This window comes from Gallinula chloropus (genome assembly GCF_964237585.1).
Source record: "Gallinula chloropus genome assembly, chromosome: 9".
NCBI classification, from domain to species: domain Eukaryota; kingdom Metazoa; phylum Chordata; class Aves; order Gruiformes; family Rallidae; genus Gallinula; species Gallinula chloropus.
In genome coordinates, this window is record NC_140094.1 from 9,684,063 (window position 1) to 9,704,946 (window position 20,884).

At 42.3% G+C, this 20,884-nt stretch overlaps 1 protein-coding gene across 1 annotated transcript; it reads left to right on the plus strand.

Annotated features, from left to right (window-relative positions):
- Positions 1–209: 209 nt before the first annotated feature.
- Positions 210–20,653, plus strand: TM6SF1 (transmembrane 6 superfamily member 1). Its single transcript, XM_084268098.1, has 10 exons — positions 210–419; positions 2,630–2,733; positions 3,534–3,631; positions 4,589–4,692; positions 5,723–5,805; positions 7,177–7,298; positions 11,514–11,618; positions 13,649–13,741; positions 14,753–14,872; positions 20,294–20,653. The coding sequence occupies exons 1-10, from the start codon at positions 328–330 to the stop codon at positions 20,483–20,485; spliced, it is 1,113 nt and encodes a 370-aa protein (XP_084124224.1). The 5' UTR covers positions 210–327; the 3' UTR covers positions 20,486–20,653.
- Positions 20,654–20,884: the final 231 nt, after the last annotated feature.

Genomic DNA, 20,884 nt, shown 5'->3' on the forward strand with positions numbered 1-20,884 from the left:
CGGCCGCACCCCTGGCACTGCCACCGCCTCTGCTTTCGGGCAGCCCCCGACCCCTGGGGGAGGCGGAAAGCGCCTCGGCCCTCCCCGAGCCGCCGGAGGAGCACCGGGCGGCTCCGGTTTCTGAGGCGGATTTAACCTTTCCCGCGCGGGGCGGGAGGGGGCGGCCCGCCGCGGGGCGCGCTCCGGCGATGGGGCGGGCGGCGAGCGGCGGGCAGAGGCTGGCGGGGCCGCGGGCGAGCGGGCGCCCCTTCGCGGGGCGTGAAGGGCTGAGGCGAGGCGGCGCCTCGGGCAAGGCGCAGAGGGCGGCCGCCGCCTCCCGCCGCGGGGATGAGCGCCTCGGCGGCCACCGGCGTCTTCGTCCTCTCCCTCACCGCCATCCCCGTCACGTACCTCTTCAACTGCCTGGCGGCCAGCGGCAGGTGAGGCGGGCGAGGCCGGGAGGCTCCCGACCTGCGGTGGGAAGGCGAGCAGAGCGAGCGGGCGACGGGGGTGAGGGAGTTGCGGGCGCGCAAGGGAGCCCGGCTGGTATTTTCAGCGGCTGCGCGGGGAGAGGGCAGTTGTGGCCGCGGGGCTGAGCGGGACGGGACGGGGCGGGAGGCGGAGCGGGGCAGGGGAGGGCGCGGGTCCGGCCTCGCCGCGGGCGGCTGGGCGATGTCGGGTAGCGGCTCGGGCGGCAGACGGGAGACCCGCTGCCGGGTCCTGTCCGCGTCCTCTAGCGGGAACCGTGCCGGGATGCAACCGGGGCTCCTGGCTGGGGATCCCACCCTGGCCGCTCGTCCCAGGACCCTCAAAACTGCGGGTTTCCCATCACCTGAAGCGCGTCCCCCTGTCCCCGGAGCTCGGGTCGCCGCCGGGGCTGCCTGGTGAGGCCGAAAGGACGAACCAGCCCGGAGGGTATCGCCTGGCCCCGCAGTAGCGGCGCCCTCACCGTGCCTTGAAGCCCAGGGCAGCGGGCGCTGGAGGCTGCCCCGGGGCTCTGCGGCTCCCTCCGGCTCCCCTGACGAGGCATTAGCAAACAAAATGCAATTCTATTTAAAAAGGAACGGAAGAACTCACCGGCCCCGGGGAGCTCCGGCGCAGGCACGCTGCAGGCACCCTGCAGGGCGTGCGAGTTTGAACTGAAAATGCCCATATGCCCTCCCTCTGCCAAAAAAAATAGGATCCCGGGATAACCCGCAGGTCTAGAAAAGAAAGGTTTTCCTCGTGGAAAAAACGGTGTACTTAAAGGTCTGTGGGGTATTTTGCGATCCCACAGCCCGGGGTGTTTTGCAACTTTACTGCACAAATCTTGTTTCATGTTTTTAAGGCGTTACTACATCTGTTCCTGCTTCGGTTTGCTCCTTCTGGCCCATAACTCTTTTTTTTTTTTTTTGTGTTTCTCATTGCTAGAGAAACACCGAGTAACACATGCTGACTTACTTGATTCGTTGCCAATATTTGTTTCAAATTGATAGACCGCAGTGAAAAGTCACTGCAATATTAACAGCTGTAATGGTCTGAAGAAATTCATCACTGGAAAAACAGACTAGCAGAAGATTCAAACCATAGCATAAATCAACAAGCTAGTGCTGCTCATCCTGACTCAGAAAGTATCTGTCTATATATTCTGAAATCCTTGATCCTGCACATTTTTTGGCTGAAGGTTTTAAGGTTGAAATTGTCACAGTCAGTATTATTTGTTTGTACACAACTTGTTTTCTTGACACACAGGCTGGTACCATGTATAAAATCATGTGCCAAATATTTTTAGCTTATGCGTCCACACTTCACCTAACTTCCCCCTCCTTTTTTCCCCCTGTACACAAGCACAGAAGTGAAGACTAAGGAGGAGAGTCTGTCTTAGAACTAAATTTAATTTATGCACTTAGACCTATAAACCAATTTCAAATTGATTTTCTTAACTTTTGTTTCCTCAGGGAAGGAGACAAATTTGCTTTCTGATGAAGATTTTTATAGTTTCCCCCACTACCAGTTTACATGCAACGTCATTACAGCCTCATCTTCAGAGAAAAGGTCTTTTCTGCCCCACCAGCGTTTATTACCGAGCTCCCCAAGTGATCCTGTCTTAAAGGTTGGAGAGACCTTTGGTAGCACTTCCAAAACTGGAAATTAAACCCTGAGCTATCGTAGATGCTCCACTTTGTTTCTCCTATTCCACAGGACTGATGTCATTTATTTGTGAATATGTGATTTCCCGAGTAGATAATTTATTGCTGAGGTTAGACTAAATGTTCCTAATGATAATTTTCAGCCTTGAAATCTTTTTTTTTTTACTTTCACCTCCCGTTGGCCTTTATATTTTCCATCATTTTTGTTTATTTTTGCAGATACCAGTATGAAAACTGATTTCATCTGGACAAAGTGAGACTCCTGGATATGTTGCTGGCTAATTATTTTTGTATTTTCTTTTTTTTTATGTGATCATATGTGAAAAGACAGGCACATAAATTCTGCAAAACTATAAAATGAATGCTCCAACAGACTACACAATGGGCTTTAAAAACAGCCTTTTAAAGTATTAGAAGTTACTTGAAGAGCATGTGCATTTGAGGATAGGTGGTAAGAAAAGCTGAAGAAGCAAAATTCTGCCTCTCTCTTAAATTCTTTTTTCTTTTTAATACTGTTACAGTTCCTGGACAATTGTTGCAGTTGGATTGTTGGTTCTGGTTTTTATTGCTCTGTTGGCTCGTGTTCTTGTCAAAAGAAAACCTCCAAAAGACCCGCTGTTTTATGGTATGTCTTGGTAGCAATGAAGCATAAGAAAATTTGAACCACCTTAACTTCTGGCTCAGGCTTTCTGCACACTCAGGCAAACACTGCTATATTGATAATTTGCCATAAAAGAACTATTGATTCCCTTTTAAAGGGAAACCTTAGATCTAGATAACCTTACAGCAACAATTTAGTAGAAAAATCAGCACTGTTTTTTCTAATTTTACAAGATGGGCCCATAGGCAAAGCAGCGTACAGTCCATCTGTATTTGCCCTCTGCCTTCCTCCTCATTACAACTCGTATGTGTCTGTCCCCAGGGTTCTGTGTGAGGCTGGGAACTCTGAGCTCACACCAAAGGAAAAGGAAAGAAATAATATAAACCTTCTGCAAATACGTTTCCTGTCTCAAAGGAGCGACTTGCTAACTTGCCAGATAGGTCTCCTGTGGACTGCTGTGGCTAATGCAGTTTGCCTGCTCACCTCCAAAAAGGGCGAGTCACATTTCCCTCTCTGCTGCCTCATTTTGTTGTTCTTTCTCAAGAGGTCACTGTGGTCAAGGTTGTCTGCCTTGGGTGGCAAGCTTTTTTGGACTACATAGTCCTTCATGCAGATGCTGACTTCCCATGTAGGCTCCTACAGCTCTACATAATTTCAGTCTACTAAGAAAAGCTTCTCAGTCAAGGACTTTGTTGACTAACTGCTACCTCAGAGTAGATGCATCCAGTTCAGTAGGTCTGTGACTGAATCTATTATACTGTGAACAACTATGTGATTCCAAGTCTTCATGCATTTGCTAATTTTTCCCCTTTATCTTATTACAGTTTATGCTGTATTTGCCTTTACAAGTGTAGTGAATCTAATAATTGGACTGGAACAGGATGGAATTATCGATGGATTCATGACTCACTATTTGAGAGAGGTAAACAATTGTTTGGCTCACAAATGTAAACAAAATATTTACTGCAAATAGCTCATTATAGGATTTGTCACAGAAAAAAACAGCCACATTGACAAGGGCTATCTTGAATTCAGTCCTTGACCTGTTTCACACTGTTATGGACAGTTATGACTTGAAATCACTGATACATTTGGAAAAATAATTACTCCTTTCAAGCTCCAACATTATTTCATTTAGTTGAAGAAATTCCATTCTGTATTAACTTCCATGGGAATTACATAGACTCTACGTGTTTGCAGGAAGCCATGGATAGCACTCAGTAGTATTGCAGTACCTAAGTGTGTTAGCAAGGAGGAATCAAAATTGCCCCTTTATTTTTGTCTAATCCTTTTACTAAAAGGAATTAAAAAAGGAGTTAAAAAATGCTGATGCCAGAGACCTACTCAGCAGAATCTGTTGGCTGCTGAATATCAACATCCACCAAAAATAGCTCAGTAAGGGCTTCGTATGAAAGTCACTGAAGTCATTGAAAAGATTCCATGAACTTCAGCGTGAGATGAGTTGGACCTTACAGGGTTATACCTTGTCATCAATATAGTCTATGCTGTATTAGATCTCTAGGGTGCTAAATATATCTCTATTTGTTCCATGGTAAATGTATCTTTATTTTGGGCCTTTATCATTGACATATGGAAGAGTAACATTTCCATAATGTAGCAGAACAACACTGACAGTTATCCATAGGAGTTTTCCCTTCTATTCTTGCATCCTATTTTGCAACTACAGAGCTGATTTAATTGTACTTGATCCTACTGAAATCAGGTTTGCACTTGGGAATGTGTATTGTCAGTAAAAAACTGTACCCCTGGATTGAAAGAACATAAGTTACTTTTTGGAAATTGTTTCTTGCTTTCTTTATTAATTATTTGTTATTCTTCCTGTAATCACTGTACCTTTCTTGAAATAAATGTTCCCCAGGGTGAACCATATCTGAACACAGCCTATGGCCATGTGATCTGCTATTGGGATGGCTCCGTTCATTATCTGATGTATCTATTGATGGTGGCAGCTATTGCATGGGAGTAAGTCATTTTGATTTGTGTAATGTTTACTTTGCTTGTGTTCTCATGGAACCTGCAAAGGGCTTTCTTTTCTCTGCAGGATTTAGATTTTTCTTTCAGGACTGTTTCCTGTCTTAGGCCAAAGCAACGCTATTAAAATTTTGTTACTTTCAAGAATTGAAACCTCACTGAGTTACCCTTTGTCTCAGCTCAGACCAACAAATCCACTGTGCTGTGGTCTCTCCCCTCTTCAGCAGAGAGCACTGCCCCTGTGAATGCTCTGTTAGTTGAAAGCTGAAAGAGGATGCCCATTAAAACCATGTGTGTAAAACTGATGTTTTAAATAACATATTTATGATAGGAAACACGTGTTGCTTAGCATGATGATGTTCTCTCATCTATTTTACAGGCTATCACACAGTTTAAGAGAAAATTATTATTTCTAGAGGTTCTTGTATTTCTTGCTATTGAATAAAGTTAGAGAAAATAAGTACCTAAATTCCCGAGGCTAATGTACCCATTGGTAACAGAACCCCTGCCAAAACAAAATTAATTATTAATGATTTGAAAGTCTTGTACAACCTGGGATACAGAAAATCATGCAGTCAGCCTTCAGATGAGGGACTCATAATGGCAGATAACTACACAGGCACACATCCTGTGCTGTTCATGTGGTAACCTCACACATGAATGTAGGATTTTGCCATATTCCCATCTCAGAGGCAAGAATCTGGTGTCGACTTGTGGTTTATGTTTTAAAACTTTGGGGGTTGTTCGGCATTGGAACAAGCTGGTCAGGGAAGTGAAGTCTCCATCCCTGGGGGTATTTAAAAGATGGCTAAAAGTAATGCTGAAGGACATGGTTTAGTAGTAGTTGGCAGGTTAGGGTGACGGTTGGACTAGATGATCTAAAAGATCCCTTCCAACCAAGACAATGATTCTATTTACTAAGATACAACCATGGTGATCAGTATAATATTTAAGGGCGATTTGGCGTAAGGGATTTTTAGGGATGGTGCAATAATTATGTTTTGTTTTCTTTTTTAAACAGACAAAGCTATAGAACCATTGGCCTCTACTGGCTGGGTTCCATTATCATGAGCATCATTGTCTTTATGCCTGGAAACATTGTGGGTAAGGACATAATTTATATGACTTTTTCCTATGAAACGTTTTCTAAATTCAGCATTAGGCTATCTGCAGTATTGATTCCTTTCTGCAGTATGAAAGAGGAATTTTAGGAGTAACAGTAAAGAGATGCAAGATATTATCAAAATTTAAGTATGAGGAGGAGAAGAATGAGACCAGGAAAAAAAACCCACCAACCCTTTAAAGTTACATTGTTCTCAAGAAAAAAAAAAAAAAGGAAAAAGAGAAGTAGTATTTCTTGTATCTTGTTATGCCTATAAAGCTTTCACCCCATAGGTTTAATTTAAGCAATGAGACAATGACAGTCTCTTAATATAACAAAAATGTAAATCGTATTTTGCATAAAATTTCCAGTTTACTTAATAGTTAGACTTTCAAGCAGCTTACAAGAAGCATCCAAGACAGCTTTAAAAGTGAAATCTGGTAGTTATTATATTTTCAAAATGAATTTAGCATTCCTAGATTTCTCACATGAATGAGTGTACAGCTGTGCTGCTACAAGTTGAGAATTGTACACTGGTATTACTGGAAGATGGTCCTTTAAGAGTACCACACCCCCCCCTCAGTTAAAGATCTCCTTTTTTTAGCAAAGCTTAAATTGATGCAAAGCTGACAAGTATTCAACTGAGAAAAGCATTCATGTGCTCAAATCCTGCAGACAGCTTTAGGAAAACTTGCTGTGGCCACACTTTATGCCAGAGGAGGAATAATCTTGGTGCAGCTTGGGCCAGTCCAGTTCCCTCCTTTGAAGATATATACACATCACAGAGACAATAGCACATTTAATGTGACAATCTCTCTTCCTCTTTCCTCTAGGGAAGGCTGACAAACTTGTTCTCAAGAGCATGCCTTCTGCCTTCCTTTCTGATATAGAGATTAGCCACTGTAAAAGACACTGTCCCTGATACACCCGGGCTGAGGGTAGCTCTCTGCTTTGTTCTTAGTACGGGCCCGTAGGAGAAATCAGGACTTTGGAAAATCAATGTTATATCAGACTGTAAAAAGGATACATTCCTTTTTTCCATTTTTTAAAGATACTTGTATTTGAAGCAGGTTCCGTTAAAAGATTTCAAAGCTGTCCCATCCTATAGGATTACCTACTGCAGAGTGACAGGGGTGGTTTCGTGTCCCCTCAAAACCCTCCTAATTCTGGAAATGGGTTCCTGTCTGACAGGCTGTCTGTCACCTGCGACTCCACCACTACTGAGCACATGAATTTCAACAAGATCTGTGTGTCCCTAAGAGCAATTTCTGATGCTTTAAGTTTGCCTCACCATAGCTATCTCAGGTTTCATGTGATATTGTTCAACTCTTCTGCAGCCCAGCTTATAGATTCTCATTGTTATTTTTTAACAGGCAAATATGGAACCAAAGTTTGCCCTGCTTTTTTCTTAAGTGTACCATATATCTGCCTTCCCATATGGGCCGGGTTCCGCATTTACAACCAGCCTTCGGTGACTCACGACACTCCAGTTAAGGTACCGTACACTGGTGTGTGTCGGGTCGGGGACTGCTAGGGAAACGGAAACACACTCGCTGTTCTGCTGAGTTTTATAGGTCCCTGGGTGAGCACGGAATGTACTGTAACTGTTCACTGTTATGACAATCGCTGCCGGGCTGTGTATACACTGTAAAAACATCTATACTGCAGGAGCATTTTGCTAGGGTGGGATAAAGAAAAGGCCAAAGAAGCTCATGTATCTAGGTGTAGCTGTATTACAACCCTCTATCTATGCAGTTTCTGTTTCACTTTTTTAGCTGGTGAAAATATTGACATGTACCAGCTTCATAAAGCACCACAAAAAGTCTTGTAGAAGCTCTGCAGCAAATTATTCTTCTGCAGATGACTTGCAGATTTCATGTAATTGAATATTTTATGTGCATTCTGCAATACTACATTTTACAGGTAAGACACTGTACATTAATTGATATGAAAATTATTTATATGATTTTTACTTAAAAAACCAGCCCATAAAAATAATGTTTACATAAAATTTTAGACCTTTGCCTTTGAATTTAATAGTTGGACTGTAATAAACCTGAGCAATCAAAAAATTCAATAATAGTTTATGCAGTGTTTTACAAAAAAAAAATTAAAAATTAACTGCAGTAGAAAGCACAGAGCAGATCTTTAACTCTTTGTTGTTATAAGCAAGCCAGTTTATTGCCACAGCACACCATATCAGTCATAATATAATCAATTAATATTTTTGCATCACAAGAGCTCCTGAGTGTCAGTCAGGTCTATTCTGTAACTGGAAACACAGACACGGATTAGGAGTGCGTTCCTACCCCACAAGTAGTAGGCAGTGGGTGTGCCAGGGGTGTAGCCTATGGTACAGAGTAACAGCAGGTGATGCGCCGACAGATTTTTCCAGAAACGTATGAAAGAGAACATGCATTCACCCATCCATCCACGACTCTCCAGTAAGAAAGTATAGACAGGTGCTCATATCGCCTGTAATTTGAAGAACTGCTACAGAATCAATCTTTTAGGGCAAATCCCTATGAAAGACAAACTGGGGGAGACATCAGGTACCAAACCCTTTTATACCTCCTACATAGGTTTATAGGAAGCCACATGTCCCATCCCAAAGCAATCTGAGCTGATTTACATAAAGGCATCAGTAATTCTGTCCAGAAACCCCTTAGAGTTGGCAGGATAGAGAAGCTAAGTGTAGTTAAAGGTGATGGCAGGTTTTTCCCGTGTATTTTAGTGAGAGCATCCTTGGCATGGCAGGCAGATGACAGTTTGAGTTTATTCTCCTAGTACTGGGAACACCCCAGAAATTGTTCATATTGAAAATAGGTGATGGACTGCTTGTTTGCTGAAATGCAGTCATGTTTTGCATGCATATTAGGAGGTGAACTGCTTACCTGGGTTTGATATTTTACTTGGGTATGTATCACAGAAAAAAAACTTTGCTTCAAAATTTTATTTCGAAAGGAGAATGCATAAAAAGCTGGTGATCTGCAAAGTGAACATTGGACTTCTTAGGGAATCCTTTCTTGTAAATCTAACCTACCTTGCTCAGTAGGTCATAGAAAAACCTTGATTACTTGCACAGGGGCCTACTACCCTTGCTCAGTCTTCTATATTTTAGTAGTCATATTTTATCTTCATGGCTAACTTGTGCTGCATATCTGACCATTAATACCTGGGTTCAATAACTGCATTAACTTTAACATGCATTTAAATCTTAACACGACTCCTCAGGAACGTTTCTTATTTTTATACAACTCAGTTTTAAATTAAGTATTGTTTTCAGAAAATAATTGTGTGTAATGCTACTAAGCAGCTAATCATTTTACATCCTGAAAACATTTTGTTCTCTTGCAATAGATCATTTACAATTAGCTGTAAAATTGAACCTTTATTATTCAGAGTGAATATTAAAAGATTTAGGAAGAAAATTAATAATGTTTTTAAACATGAAAGCAACATATGCAATGTATAGTCTGTTGGCCAAGGTATTCATTGTTATAATATTATTATTATAGACCAGTTACTTAATAAAAATAAAAAATATCACTGTGGGGACAAAGGAGAGATAATCAAGCTTTGGGTGTTTTCTAATAGAGGTGGGTGCTTGGGCAAGGAATGGAGTTATGCCTTCCTGTACAATCAAACTAAGCTGTACTGTGGTGTTTACAAAGCCCAGCAGATTTAGCTGCAAGTGTATCAGCTCAGAAAAGTTAAATGTACTTTAAAATTCATTAACAGAATTAATACACATAAATTCAGATTTGCACACAAATTCTGAAGGCACTGACTTTTATGGACAGCACACAAGATTATTCTGATTCCTTAGAGCTGATTGTGCGAGGAGCCTGTTAGAAGTTACAGAAAATAGCTTTTTCCTGAAGTAGGAGGAATTACAAAGCATGCCCACACACTTCCTCACTGCACCAAAGAAACAGCAGGATTGGCAAGATCTGTGCAGAGTTCAACGTTGTTTGCAATAAATGCAAAATCTGTGGCAGGTCATCTCTGCTCAGCCAGGGTACTCGAGGTGTAATCAATTTTAGTGTGTAATGAGGCAGCTTTGCTGTGTTAGAGCACAGCAAACATACTGCCCAGCTGAGGCGTGTCAGCAAAGTGCTCACACCATCTTTCAGATTCTTGCTTCTGCTTTTTTTAAGCTTTGCATTTTCATTTTGTTTACATAAAAGTTTTCTGTACCTTGGAGTTTCACAAGCTCATATTGCACCCAAGGCTGTTTCCACTCACACTGGTTTTGTCTCCAAAACTTTTAGGTATGAAGCTCTAGTGGAGTTTTGTGATCACAATATATATGCACATTCATTTCATACAACCTTTAGAAGGAGAAATGATATGGATACAAACTTCAACTTATACAAAAGTGGAAAGAAAATTTATCAACCCTCAAACTTTCCATTGTCCTTAGGTAGACTACATCTGAAAATGACTTGCAGCTCAGCAGCCATGGGAGGCCTTTGTCTTTCATAGGAATAAATATTAGAGAGTACATATTCTGTGCAGGTAATATTATAAACGTTCCTACCCTAGTATTATAAATACTGTGAAGTGACACAGGCAGGCTCAGGTCATAATTACCATACTGCCAAAACAGACTTGTTATTTGTGTTTGAAGACCAGAAATGTCAGTTTTCTTAAATCCTTAAAAAGAAAAAAGTTTTATGAAAAGGACGGCCTATGTGTTTAAAACAAGCTATTTTTGTTAAACTATAATTTAGATCTTGCAGTTCTTACACAGGAATTAAGTTTGCAAGATCAGTTCTCCTGTTTCAATAACTTTATTGTGAGTTATCTTGATCCTAAGCACTTTTAACTGTGCCTCTACGTCCTAATTATTGTTTTGTGCTTTGGAGACAATCAGCAGTGTATAACAGGAAGGAAATCAGGTTTTTCTTTTGCTGTCTGCATGCCAACACACAGCTAATGAATAGGAAGAGGAAATGAGTAACACATATAAATGGGGAAGTTTTCCCTCTGAACTACAGAAAGATACTCTGATGTGCTTATAATTTTCTGACTGCACAGTGCTGAAAGTCTACTTCAAACTATTTCCAAGCTCTTGTAAGTTCTACCACGTAGGCAAAGAGATGACTTGAGTTCCTCCAACCCATCTCCTGCATTAGTCATCCTCACAGCCTTTGCCTTTGGAGTGTGAATCCCTTCCAACTGCCCACAACATACAGGGTGGGGGGATTCCTGTTCTGGGACTGAGGAAAGGAGGCTCAGAACAGACCATATCCAGATGGATACACGCAAGAAGCGCTTCCGTGCCTGGAGGAATCCATAGCACACAGTAATGACAGAAAGAAACCAGGATTTTCCACATGCTCTATATGCACACACACATTTCCTTCTCTATTTCTACAGTACATATTAAGATAGACTATTTGCTCACGGTGTCACAGAGTGCTGCTGTCAGTAATAAGATGGACCTTGTAGTTGAATCTATTAATTCCTAGAGTTTATTCAGATTAATTTCCCTCATTGCATCCTATAGAGTCTGAAATCACCTTTTTAGACATGGAAATCTTTCCATCTCCAAAATCAATGGCTAGAGTAATGTAGCTGAGAACTAACTGCTGCTATCATCATGTTCCACTGCTTCACCCTCCTTGTAAGACTGACTGACCTGGAATTAAATATACATCATGTGGAACTGGGATGTACTTACTAAACACACTCTGTGTTGCAGGTGGTTCAGGAAGTCCAGAAGAAAGGACTCTTAAGACGACCAATAGATTTAATGCTAGCTGCATACCTCATTCTAGCAACGGGGTTTTGCATATTTAGGGGCATGGTAAGTTGAAGACTTCTAATATTCTGACCTCCAGTTTTCAGTCAAGCTTTTAAATTTGAAATCATTGTGTCTGTGTTAAAAAATATGTACATTTTGGTTAAGGGAAATACCATGACTTCCAGGGTTGAAATAGGCTTTAGACATGGTTTGTGATATTTAATGGTGGTGTGCTGCTCCATTTTGCCCTGAGTGAAAGATGGCTTTCAGAAGAATGGAGGTGCACAATCACGAGTAAACTGCATTGCAAGTGCAGACCAACACGACCTAAAACTGTTTCTATTGGTCTGGTGTTACATTTATGGCCAAAACCAAGGAGAGAAACCAACTCAAATATACATTCATTTTTGTCTAAATACTCACAGTTGAAACTACATAGGAAACTGTGTTAATTTACACTGCATGAGAGGAAAGCATTTCCATCTGCAAAAAAAAGGATTTATCCACCTTATCTGAACACCATGTTATTTCTACTTACCAAGAGCTGATTTCTTAAATGTTTGCTTTTTAAGCATAGTTGATTGAATTACTATTTCTGAGGGAATGAATCAGTACTGAAAATGCTTGAAGTAGATAAATCCAGTAGTAGGTAAATCTAATCCTTTGTCAGCTCTAAAGCATTTTCTGTCTTTAGTGGAAGGGAAGATGAATATCATTCAGTGAACAGAACATTCAGATGTTTAGCTGTCTCAGACAACCACCTGCCTGCTGGCTTGATTTGTAGATCTGATTCTATCTAGAATAATTCAAGTGAGAGGTGACAATAAGTACCCAAGCAACACTTCATTTACGTAGCACAGATTGTTCCTTTGTAGCTCTGCTGCTCACATTACTCTCATCTTCTGCTGTTTCTCTGAAAACCTGCCCCTCAACTTTTTTTCTTCTAACTTGTCACAGACTGTTTCATGTCTTACAGATCATGCTACTTCAGAGCAGCACTGATGCAGGTTAATCAGCTCTTTTACCTGTAGTTTTGCTCTGGGAATTGTTACTCTCATGCTCTAACATCCCACGGCATTTCACAGAGGAATTTTGTTCTTGATTTTGAGTGTGGTCGTCTCCTTATATCTTGCCTTTACCAAGCAGGAACTGCCTACTGGCCTTGCTTACACATAGACATCAACTGACCATCCCTGTGCACGGTGCAGTGTAAGAGCTAAGAAAACTTAATCCATTATAGTCCCCTCAAAGCTGCCTCTTGGATGCCCATGTTGGAAGAGAACAGGGAGGAAGATCCAGTGTTCGTACATCTTGGCATCTCCCCCTCAAAGTCACACAACAAACACACATGATGTTAAGTTGTGCAAAATGTACTGCTCAGCCCTGTAACTTAAGCATTAACAAAGCCTTGCTATACAGCACTTAGTGACAGCTCTTGGCACAGATTAACTCATTTTAGAACAGTATTTTTAGCAGTAGTTATAATGGCTACTGTGAAAAGGAACTACTGCAACTGGATCCCTCCATGTTTATTGGGATCTTCGTTCTTCCTATAAAAAATGTAAAATCCAATAATATGTCCTCTGCTAGTCTTAAAAATTATTATTTTAAGGAACACTCATGTCTGCCTTGCTTTTCACTGCTACCTTACCACCATGCAATTCTTTTCTTGGACTATGTGCATAGCTTGCCATCCTAAAATCGGATGCTTAACTTGAAGTTTCCACTCTGTGAGCAATTTTCCATTGGAAAGTTCATTTGCTGGGATCAAACTGTTTATCAGAGCAAATCAATAGCAATTATACTTTTACTACAGCACAGCCAATTGAATGAATCCTCTTCCAGTCAAAAATCTTTAAAGCAGACTGTCAGCATTTCCTGGCAACCCCTCTGAGCAGGGGCTGAGAGGAAGCTGCGCTTCAGCTTTTTAGCTGGCCACCAAATGGGTCAGCTTTGCCAGGGATTTTCAGCAAGACTCCAGGGTAGCAGTGCTGCAGATGGCTAGTGAATCTTCAGGGCTGGTAACAGGTATCAGGTTAGCCTGTTGTAGAACAATTTCTGTGCTCACAGGAAGTTTTAAAACTTCTTCTTAGATTGCTCTGGATTGCCCTGCTGAACTCTGCCGGCTATATATTCAACTTCACGAGCCTTATATAAAAGATCCTGCTGCCTATCCTAAGCTTCAGGTAAAGCACTGACTGTGGAGCATAGAGTGTTAAGAAGTGATGTGTTAACTTGCACAGAGATGAAGACACATGTTTCACAGATGACAAGATCAATAAGGGAAGTATTTGTTCATGGCAAGTTAAATGCTATATTGTATTTTCTGCTACAGCCATTATGGGGTACCAGCTCCTCCTTGTGATAAACACAACTTGGATTCACATGAGTTACCTAGAGTTACCCAGCCTGCTGACCAATGTTTCTTTTAATGAAATAGATCTGCATGCTTTTGATGATCACTCCTTTTCCTTACAAGGGCAAAGTAGACTTTCAGTCTGGAATAAAGGAGTAAAAAGGAGTGTAGTAGGATTAGATTCCTTAAGCTCATGTTGCATTCCTGTCCCCAGTGACACACTCTTTGAAACATGGCCCTTTTTTAACAAAGCCTATTTGCACAAGCACTGCAGAGGAAGTAGCATTGTGCTTAAGTTTTGAGTATCTGCAATATTGCTATTCTTTTGTAAGCCTTGCTGCTGCCTGAGGGCAGGGCCTGGAGCAATAAGAGGACTCATGAGTGAGGCAATGAGCAGAACCCAAATATCTCTGCTGGACCTGCTCTTTCGGTGAAAGGGGTGGCTTGGGTGTATCTCTGGCCTCCCAACCGAGTGCACTGGAGCTTGAGAAATGGATACCCATATTGCATTGGACACCAGGTTTGGTCAGGCCATGTGGCTTGGATGTTGTCTTAAGAGGGCAAGAGGTAGGAAAACGTATCCTGGGATGAAGTGGATTTGCATGGGACAGAGACAACAGCCATCAGTATTAGCAGAGGCTTCAGGGTAGCTGGATGCTGTCAACAGCATCCAGGTGTGAAATTCTTTTCTCAAAGAAGTTACAGCTGCAAGAAGGCCTGGGGATCATTGCTGCCAGGAATGTAGTTTTGATAGTCTCAACTCCCCAGTCAGCAGCTAGCTAATTTTTAAGTGTATCTCCATCATACTGCAAAGCAACTAATATTTCTGTTTAAAATGCAGATGCTGGCATACATGTTCTACTCTGTGCCATACCATGTGATTGCTCTGTATGGCCTGCTGGTGCCTGGTTGTTCCTGGATGCCTGATTTAACCCTTATATATGCTGGAGGACTAGCTCAGGTACTTCTTTGGAAAATACTCACTCTTGAATTACAGGTTAATAAGCAAAGACCTGTGAAAGGTCTCTACTTCAGCAGCCCAGGGCTTAATCTTTCTGTGCCACTGTAACTCAGATCACCTTTTGTATCTGTAAAAAGCCAATTTAAGGAAGTGGAGAATCAAACCTATTATGTGTCTCTAATGCCTGCATTCTTGCTTCAGTAGACTTCTCTTCTGCAGAATCTTCTTATTTGGCTTATTTAAGCCTTGTTAAACACCATGCACTCTTTAGCTGAGACCAGGAAGGAAGCCTGTATTAAAGCTGTAACAACTGACCATGTAAAGAAGCCTACCCCAAAGCACATCAAAACATGAAACACATTGTTTCCATAATAGGTTTGGCCAACTAGGTAGTCTGAAAAAATAAATGGACAAAATGATCTAGTAGTCACACAAGCTGACCAATATCGATTGATGGTGTTGATATAACATCAGGAACCTTCTGGGCCACAAACCTCAGTAACACCAAGACATGCTCATGTTATTCTGAACTTCTCCTGTTCTGATTCTCCTAAATAACTGTAGTTAATTACTAGATGGTGCTGATGGTCATGAGAAGACTGGCTAAAACAAAAAGAATCCAGAGGAACTAGCAAATGACCTCAAAACATGCAGATGACCATTTAGCAGTTGAGACAGTGACAGTTGCTTTGTACTGTACGTAGGAAGTGAGGCACCCATGTCCTGAGCATCCAGACAGTGCAGAAAGTAGGAACATGGCAGTAAGTCTAAGTCAGGTGCCACTATTAGATCAACACAGACTGACACTTTGTTCCCAGGCCAGAAACAACAATCATGGCTGGAAGCTACAATCCAGCTTAACTGCCCACTAAAGAAAACAAACTGTCTGTTTGTGACCAACTATCAGAGACACAATGACTTCTGTTTTTTTAACCAGCCACTGTACAGAGAATCTTGAATCACCAAATTATGTGACAACAGAATCTGGCAAACATATTAACCAGGAGGCTGAAATGCTTAAAAGGTATAAATATCATACAACTGTGTTTGGCCTAAATCTAAGCTAAAAAAAGCACAAGCTATCTGAAGTAGGCAAGGCAGTGTCAGGAACCTCTCTCTACTGACAGATTACTCAGGTTTCATGAATTCCCCAGACAGTCAGGAAAGAAACCGCTCCTTGAAAGATTGTTTAGCACAGAGAAGTAAACCAGATGTCAGGCTGCACGATCACAGCCTTGCAAAACCCCCAAGCAGCTCAGTCCCCTAGATTAGAGGAGATTTTTGTTTGGGTTTTTTATTTTTGTTTAAAAAAAGTTTCCCATAACACTTTAAACAAAATAAGCATTAAATCCTTTTGCATTGCACTTAGCTGTATGATTAACCCATGCAACATTTTGTTGCCAAAGCCTAGAACCTCTCTTTTGTTTCTTATTGTTTGGCTTTAGGATGATGTTGATTTACACATTAGACAAGAGCTACCCAAAGCTAACCCAAATAATCCTGTTTTACTCACTGAAGCTTGTCCTAGGCACAAGCAAAACCCATGAACTGACAAAAACTGTTTAGGAGAACTGTGTGTTGCTTCACACTCCTCACATTTTATCCAGAGCCAAGAAATTTCTTTAAGTTTAGGTGAGGTTTTTTTGCAGGTTTGGTTTCAAGACACAACAGAATGAAGTTCAGTCATCCCACAGTTGGACATGATTTAACTGATTTCATTTAGTGAACTGCAAGCAACCTGGAACAAAAAATGCACATGACAATGAATTGAGGGCTCACTTGTATATTATTTTTAGTTTGGTCATTTTGAAGCACAAAACACATTTCCAGGTTTGTCTACCATTTTCAAGTTAAAGCACTTGATAAGTAAAACATTTAGTTACAGAAACACATTTTACTTTCAGTTATGCACAAAAGGTCCAATAAAAAAAAAGTAAATCTCTCCTGATTGAAGTGATGGCAGTTCCCCTGGGAACAAACACTGCTCTTCCAGGTGGGGAATGTGGGGATTCCCATTGGTTTTATTTCTGTTAGAATGAAGTACAGAGGGGTTTGGGTTTTCTTACAAAACAAGTCTCTAGATACTAAGTAATGCATCTAAACTAAGAACTTCTTAAAGCACCCTGCCTTTCACACAAAGAAAAATATTTACTGTTTTCCAGAACTGCATAGAGCTCTCAGCTTGAGCCATTCTGTTACTAACATCCAGACTCCAACATCAAATTGAGGTTATTGGACTTGCTGAGGCTCCAAGAACAGGTCTCTAAATGCTTACAGCTGAAGTACCAGGAGCTTTGACTAGACAAAAGGGTTAAAATAACCTCTGAACTTGATTAAACTGCTCTTTCCCTACACAAGTAATCCACATGAGAAGGCATGAAAAGCCATAGCCCTGCTATCCAAAACCACTGTCTCACCAACTCTCCATAGCCCACTTCCCTGTTCTCTGTTGTAGAGTTTTTCTGTTCTCCATCTAAGTCCTTAAACGTGCACTTCTTGCTGGCTCATTTCTGCAGTCCCCTTTCTCTACAAGAGAACATAAACCCATGGAACATGCTTTCCTAGGTTACTCTTCCCCCACTCTATGTGATGGTTTTCCTTAGGCTCAAACCCCTCCAAAATCAGTTACAATTTTTGTTTGGTTTTAGTCATTTTTAGAGAGAAGGCACAGAGTGAAGGAGGACTCCTAATCTTTCTCCAGGCCTTTCTTCATCCCTAGCAGGAGGGCTTCTTGAAAGCAGAGTAAGACATACTCAGTCTATTGCCTATGATTAGGCTACAGGTAAAAAAATATTGTAAAAGAAATCCATACCCAAAGTATTTCATACAGACAAGAACCTTAAGGAGTAGCAGGCCAATAACTGCAATCACCAAGTTAATCAGTGCCACAGCCAGCAACCAGGCACCTTTCAAGTGCTGTGGGACAGGCTGTAGGCTGTCTGAGGCTTCACATTAAATGGATAAGGCTACCTCATAAGTTTACCTGCAGCATCTCATTTGGTTGATTCCTTAACCAAGGTTTAGGGGTTTGATCCTCAAATTCTGAGAGGGCTCGGTAACAGTGAGCACCAGGGAACGGCTTATTCACTGAGAGGATCTGATCACGGTGAAGTAACACAACAGACTCAAGGTTGCTCTCACCACGATGCCAGTCTAGTACTGCAGCACAGGCAGAGAGCTCTGCAGTCACTAACAGCTTGTGCCTTACTGCTTAAAGTGATGGATTTGGCACAAGCCCACCTGGTACTTGAAAGAAGAGCTGGACCGTGCTGCTGGTGAGGGAGAGATCTGCTTGGCAGACACCCTTCTGCCCCAAAGTAGCCAAAAAAAAAAGCAGCAATGCAAAAGCAGAGCAGAGTCATGGAAAGGAAGCACACGAGATAAAGACATTACACCATTTACAGAGGCAAATCAGATAAAAACAAAAGCAACTTCAACAGACCTAAATATCCTCCCTCATAATGAAAGGAGAGAGAGCAATGTGTTACACTGACAAACAAGTCTAATAAACAATAACTTCATTATACGGTGCATCATTAGCTCATGAAAACCTTCAAGGGCTACAAAAAGAACAAAATGTTTCTGCTTTTTCTTTTTATAATACTCCAAAACTCACTAATGTGCCACAACTCCTGCAAGAAACAAGACCACAAATAAGGCTTAGATCTTCAAAGGCAACTAGAAGCCTGGGGGATATCTAGGTCTCTCAGACACAGCCCCTTACAGCTCTTTCTGAAAAGGCTTATTATGAACTTTGTATGAATTTACTATCAACTTACTTATGACACACAGCTGGCTGCTCTTGGAGACTGGCAGGCCTCAGAGCCCTCCACAGAGCAGGCTTAGCAGCCTGCTCACCCCAGAAGAGGCTCTAAAACACTGCCAGGAGGCTGTTCAGATCTAGGTAAACACCAGAGAGGCCCATGCCTCCTACCTGGAGCCTGCTGGGGTCTGGTGTCTTCCTGGGAAACAGCTACCTCACAGCAGAAGAGGCCTTTGCTGCTGAGCACCGACACTCCAGCTGCCCAGGCTGAGCTCCCAAGGCAAGGCAAGGAAAGGTAGCAGGGATCTGAACCAGAGGCAGTTCCTGGCTGAGTAAGGCAAGAACAAACAGGCTGCAAGAGAGAGACAGCGTTATGGTGCTGATATAGAAGGCTGGTGACGCCGTGCCCCTGAACACCTGCTACCTGCGGAAGAGCCACTTAGAGAAACAGGCTGAGTGGCACTCTGCTGAAGTGTTTGTGTTTGATTTCTTTGATTACTCCACTTCCTGGCACAGGTTTGCTAGATCAGCTCCCAGGTGAGCAGAGGTGGTTAGAATCACCTGAGAACTGATTTCCTTCTTGGGTTATGTATAGTCTCAGGCCAACCTTTGGCTGGAGGGGTGTGTATTAAAACACCTGCCCTGTATTCCACTTTGTCCTTGGCTACCCCTGCACAGAACTGTGCTCGATGTGAGTCCAACTCCTGCTGAACTTGGAACTGGATGTGATTTGGCTGCAGTGTTCTCCTGTACGCTACTAAAATCCCAGTGCCCCTTTCTCCTTCTCTGCTTAAGATCAGATAGAAATTTATCTTCTTAGATCTCCTCCCCTGCAAACTGCCTAAACAATAAAATAAAATGGACAGACAATAGTTAATGTGAATGAACTGTGGCTTGAAATAGCAGGTAACAGATGGAGACAAAAGACAGTGACTATCCTGACGCTTCTATCTTTAAATGTTTGGTTATGCTAAAAATATGCTTGAGCCCAGCAAGCCCATCTTTGCATATAACCTTCACTGCAAAGCTCATCTGTACTCCAGAGCTGCCCCCAGCCCAAAAGCCAAACACTGCAGATGTTTTCTGAAATCACCGGGGGTTCTGGGATCGGAACCTGGGAGACTGGGTAAAGGTTGAACAAACCCATCCAAAATCTCACATAGCTTCCAGGAGTTTATTTTCTACCTTTGTGCAAAGTGAGTGTCTGGTGATCTCCCCTCGATGCCAAACGCAGCATCCCCAGGGCAGGTGTGAGTCCCACCCCACGGCTGGGCTGAGCCTCGGGATCGCAGGTCTCTGGGGCCGATGCCCGCAGCCGTGGGGCTGTGGAAGGACCACGGACCCCATTGCGTGAACAATCAGCCCGAAGTCAAGGGTGAAACCCTACACTTGATGTAAAGAGCAGTGTCCCCATGTGCACAAACCAAACCTACCGCGGGACTGACGGTCCCTCTCATGCCCCTCACACCCCAATGTTAGCGACCTCAGCTTACACCGCATTTTTATACCGCGAGGCAGGAGCATGACGGACAATTCTGGAATAAAAGGGTTGGCTTTGCAGATGTCACTGGAGATGCACACTTGCATGCAGAATATGCTTTCCAAAATATACATCAGCTTCACCCTTTTTTAATACATACGTTATATACACACCACAGGCTCAATTCTCCCATATCGGTGCTTCTCTTCACGCCCGAACTCCTTACATCTACCGAGTCCCCGAAGAAGCCAAACAGTTTTTCCTGATACTGAACGTCATGTATGGGATCCTTCCCCAGCTGCTGGCCTACAGGTGTGTCAACAAGCCAGAGTTCTTTATGAAAACAAAACCAGAAGAAAAAACGGAATAGCACACCTGTTCTCTGCTCCTCCTTTGGGCTGTGTATATAACTGGGCTGGGATGTAACTGAACTGTGTAAATGCAACCCAGATGAAGCGTGTACGATGTGTAAAATTGCACAGTTGTGTAAAGTTGCACCGTGTTTTATCATACTCAAAAAGGGAAAATAAAGACAACTGCCTCCAGTACCACTTCTCAACATTCTGACTTTGCGCTGCAGTGGAGTTGCTAGTTCCTGTGGCTATTTTTAAGCAAGCTGCTGCTTTGATGCTTTTAGAAATACTGCATGAAGTTAAATAATAATAATGATGTCAGTGTTTAGCCGCCACATGCTGGGGAGTATCAGAGCCAGCAGTGCTTCCACAGAGCTGCTGTACAACCTGAAGGTCAGTATTTCCAAGTGTCAAAA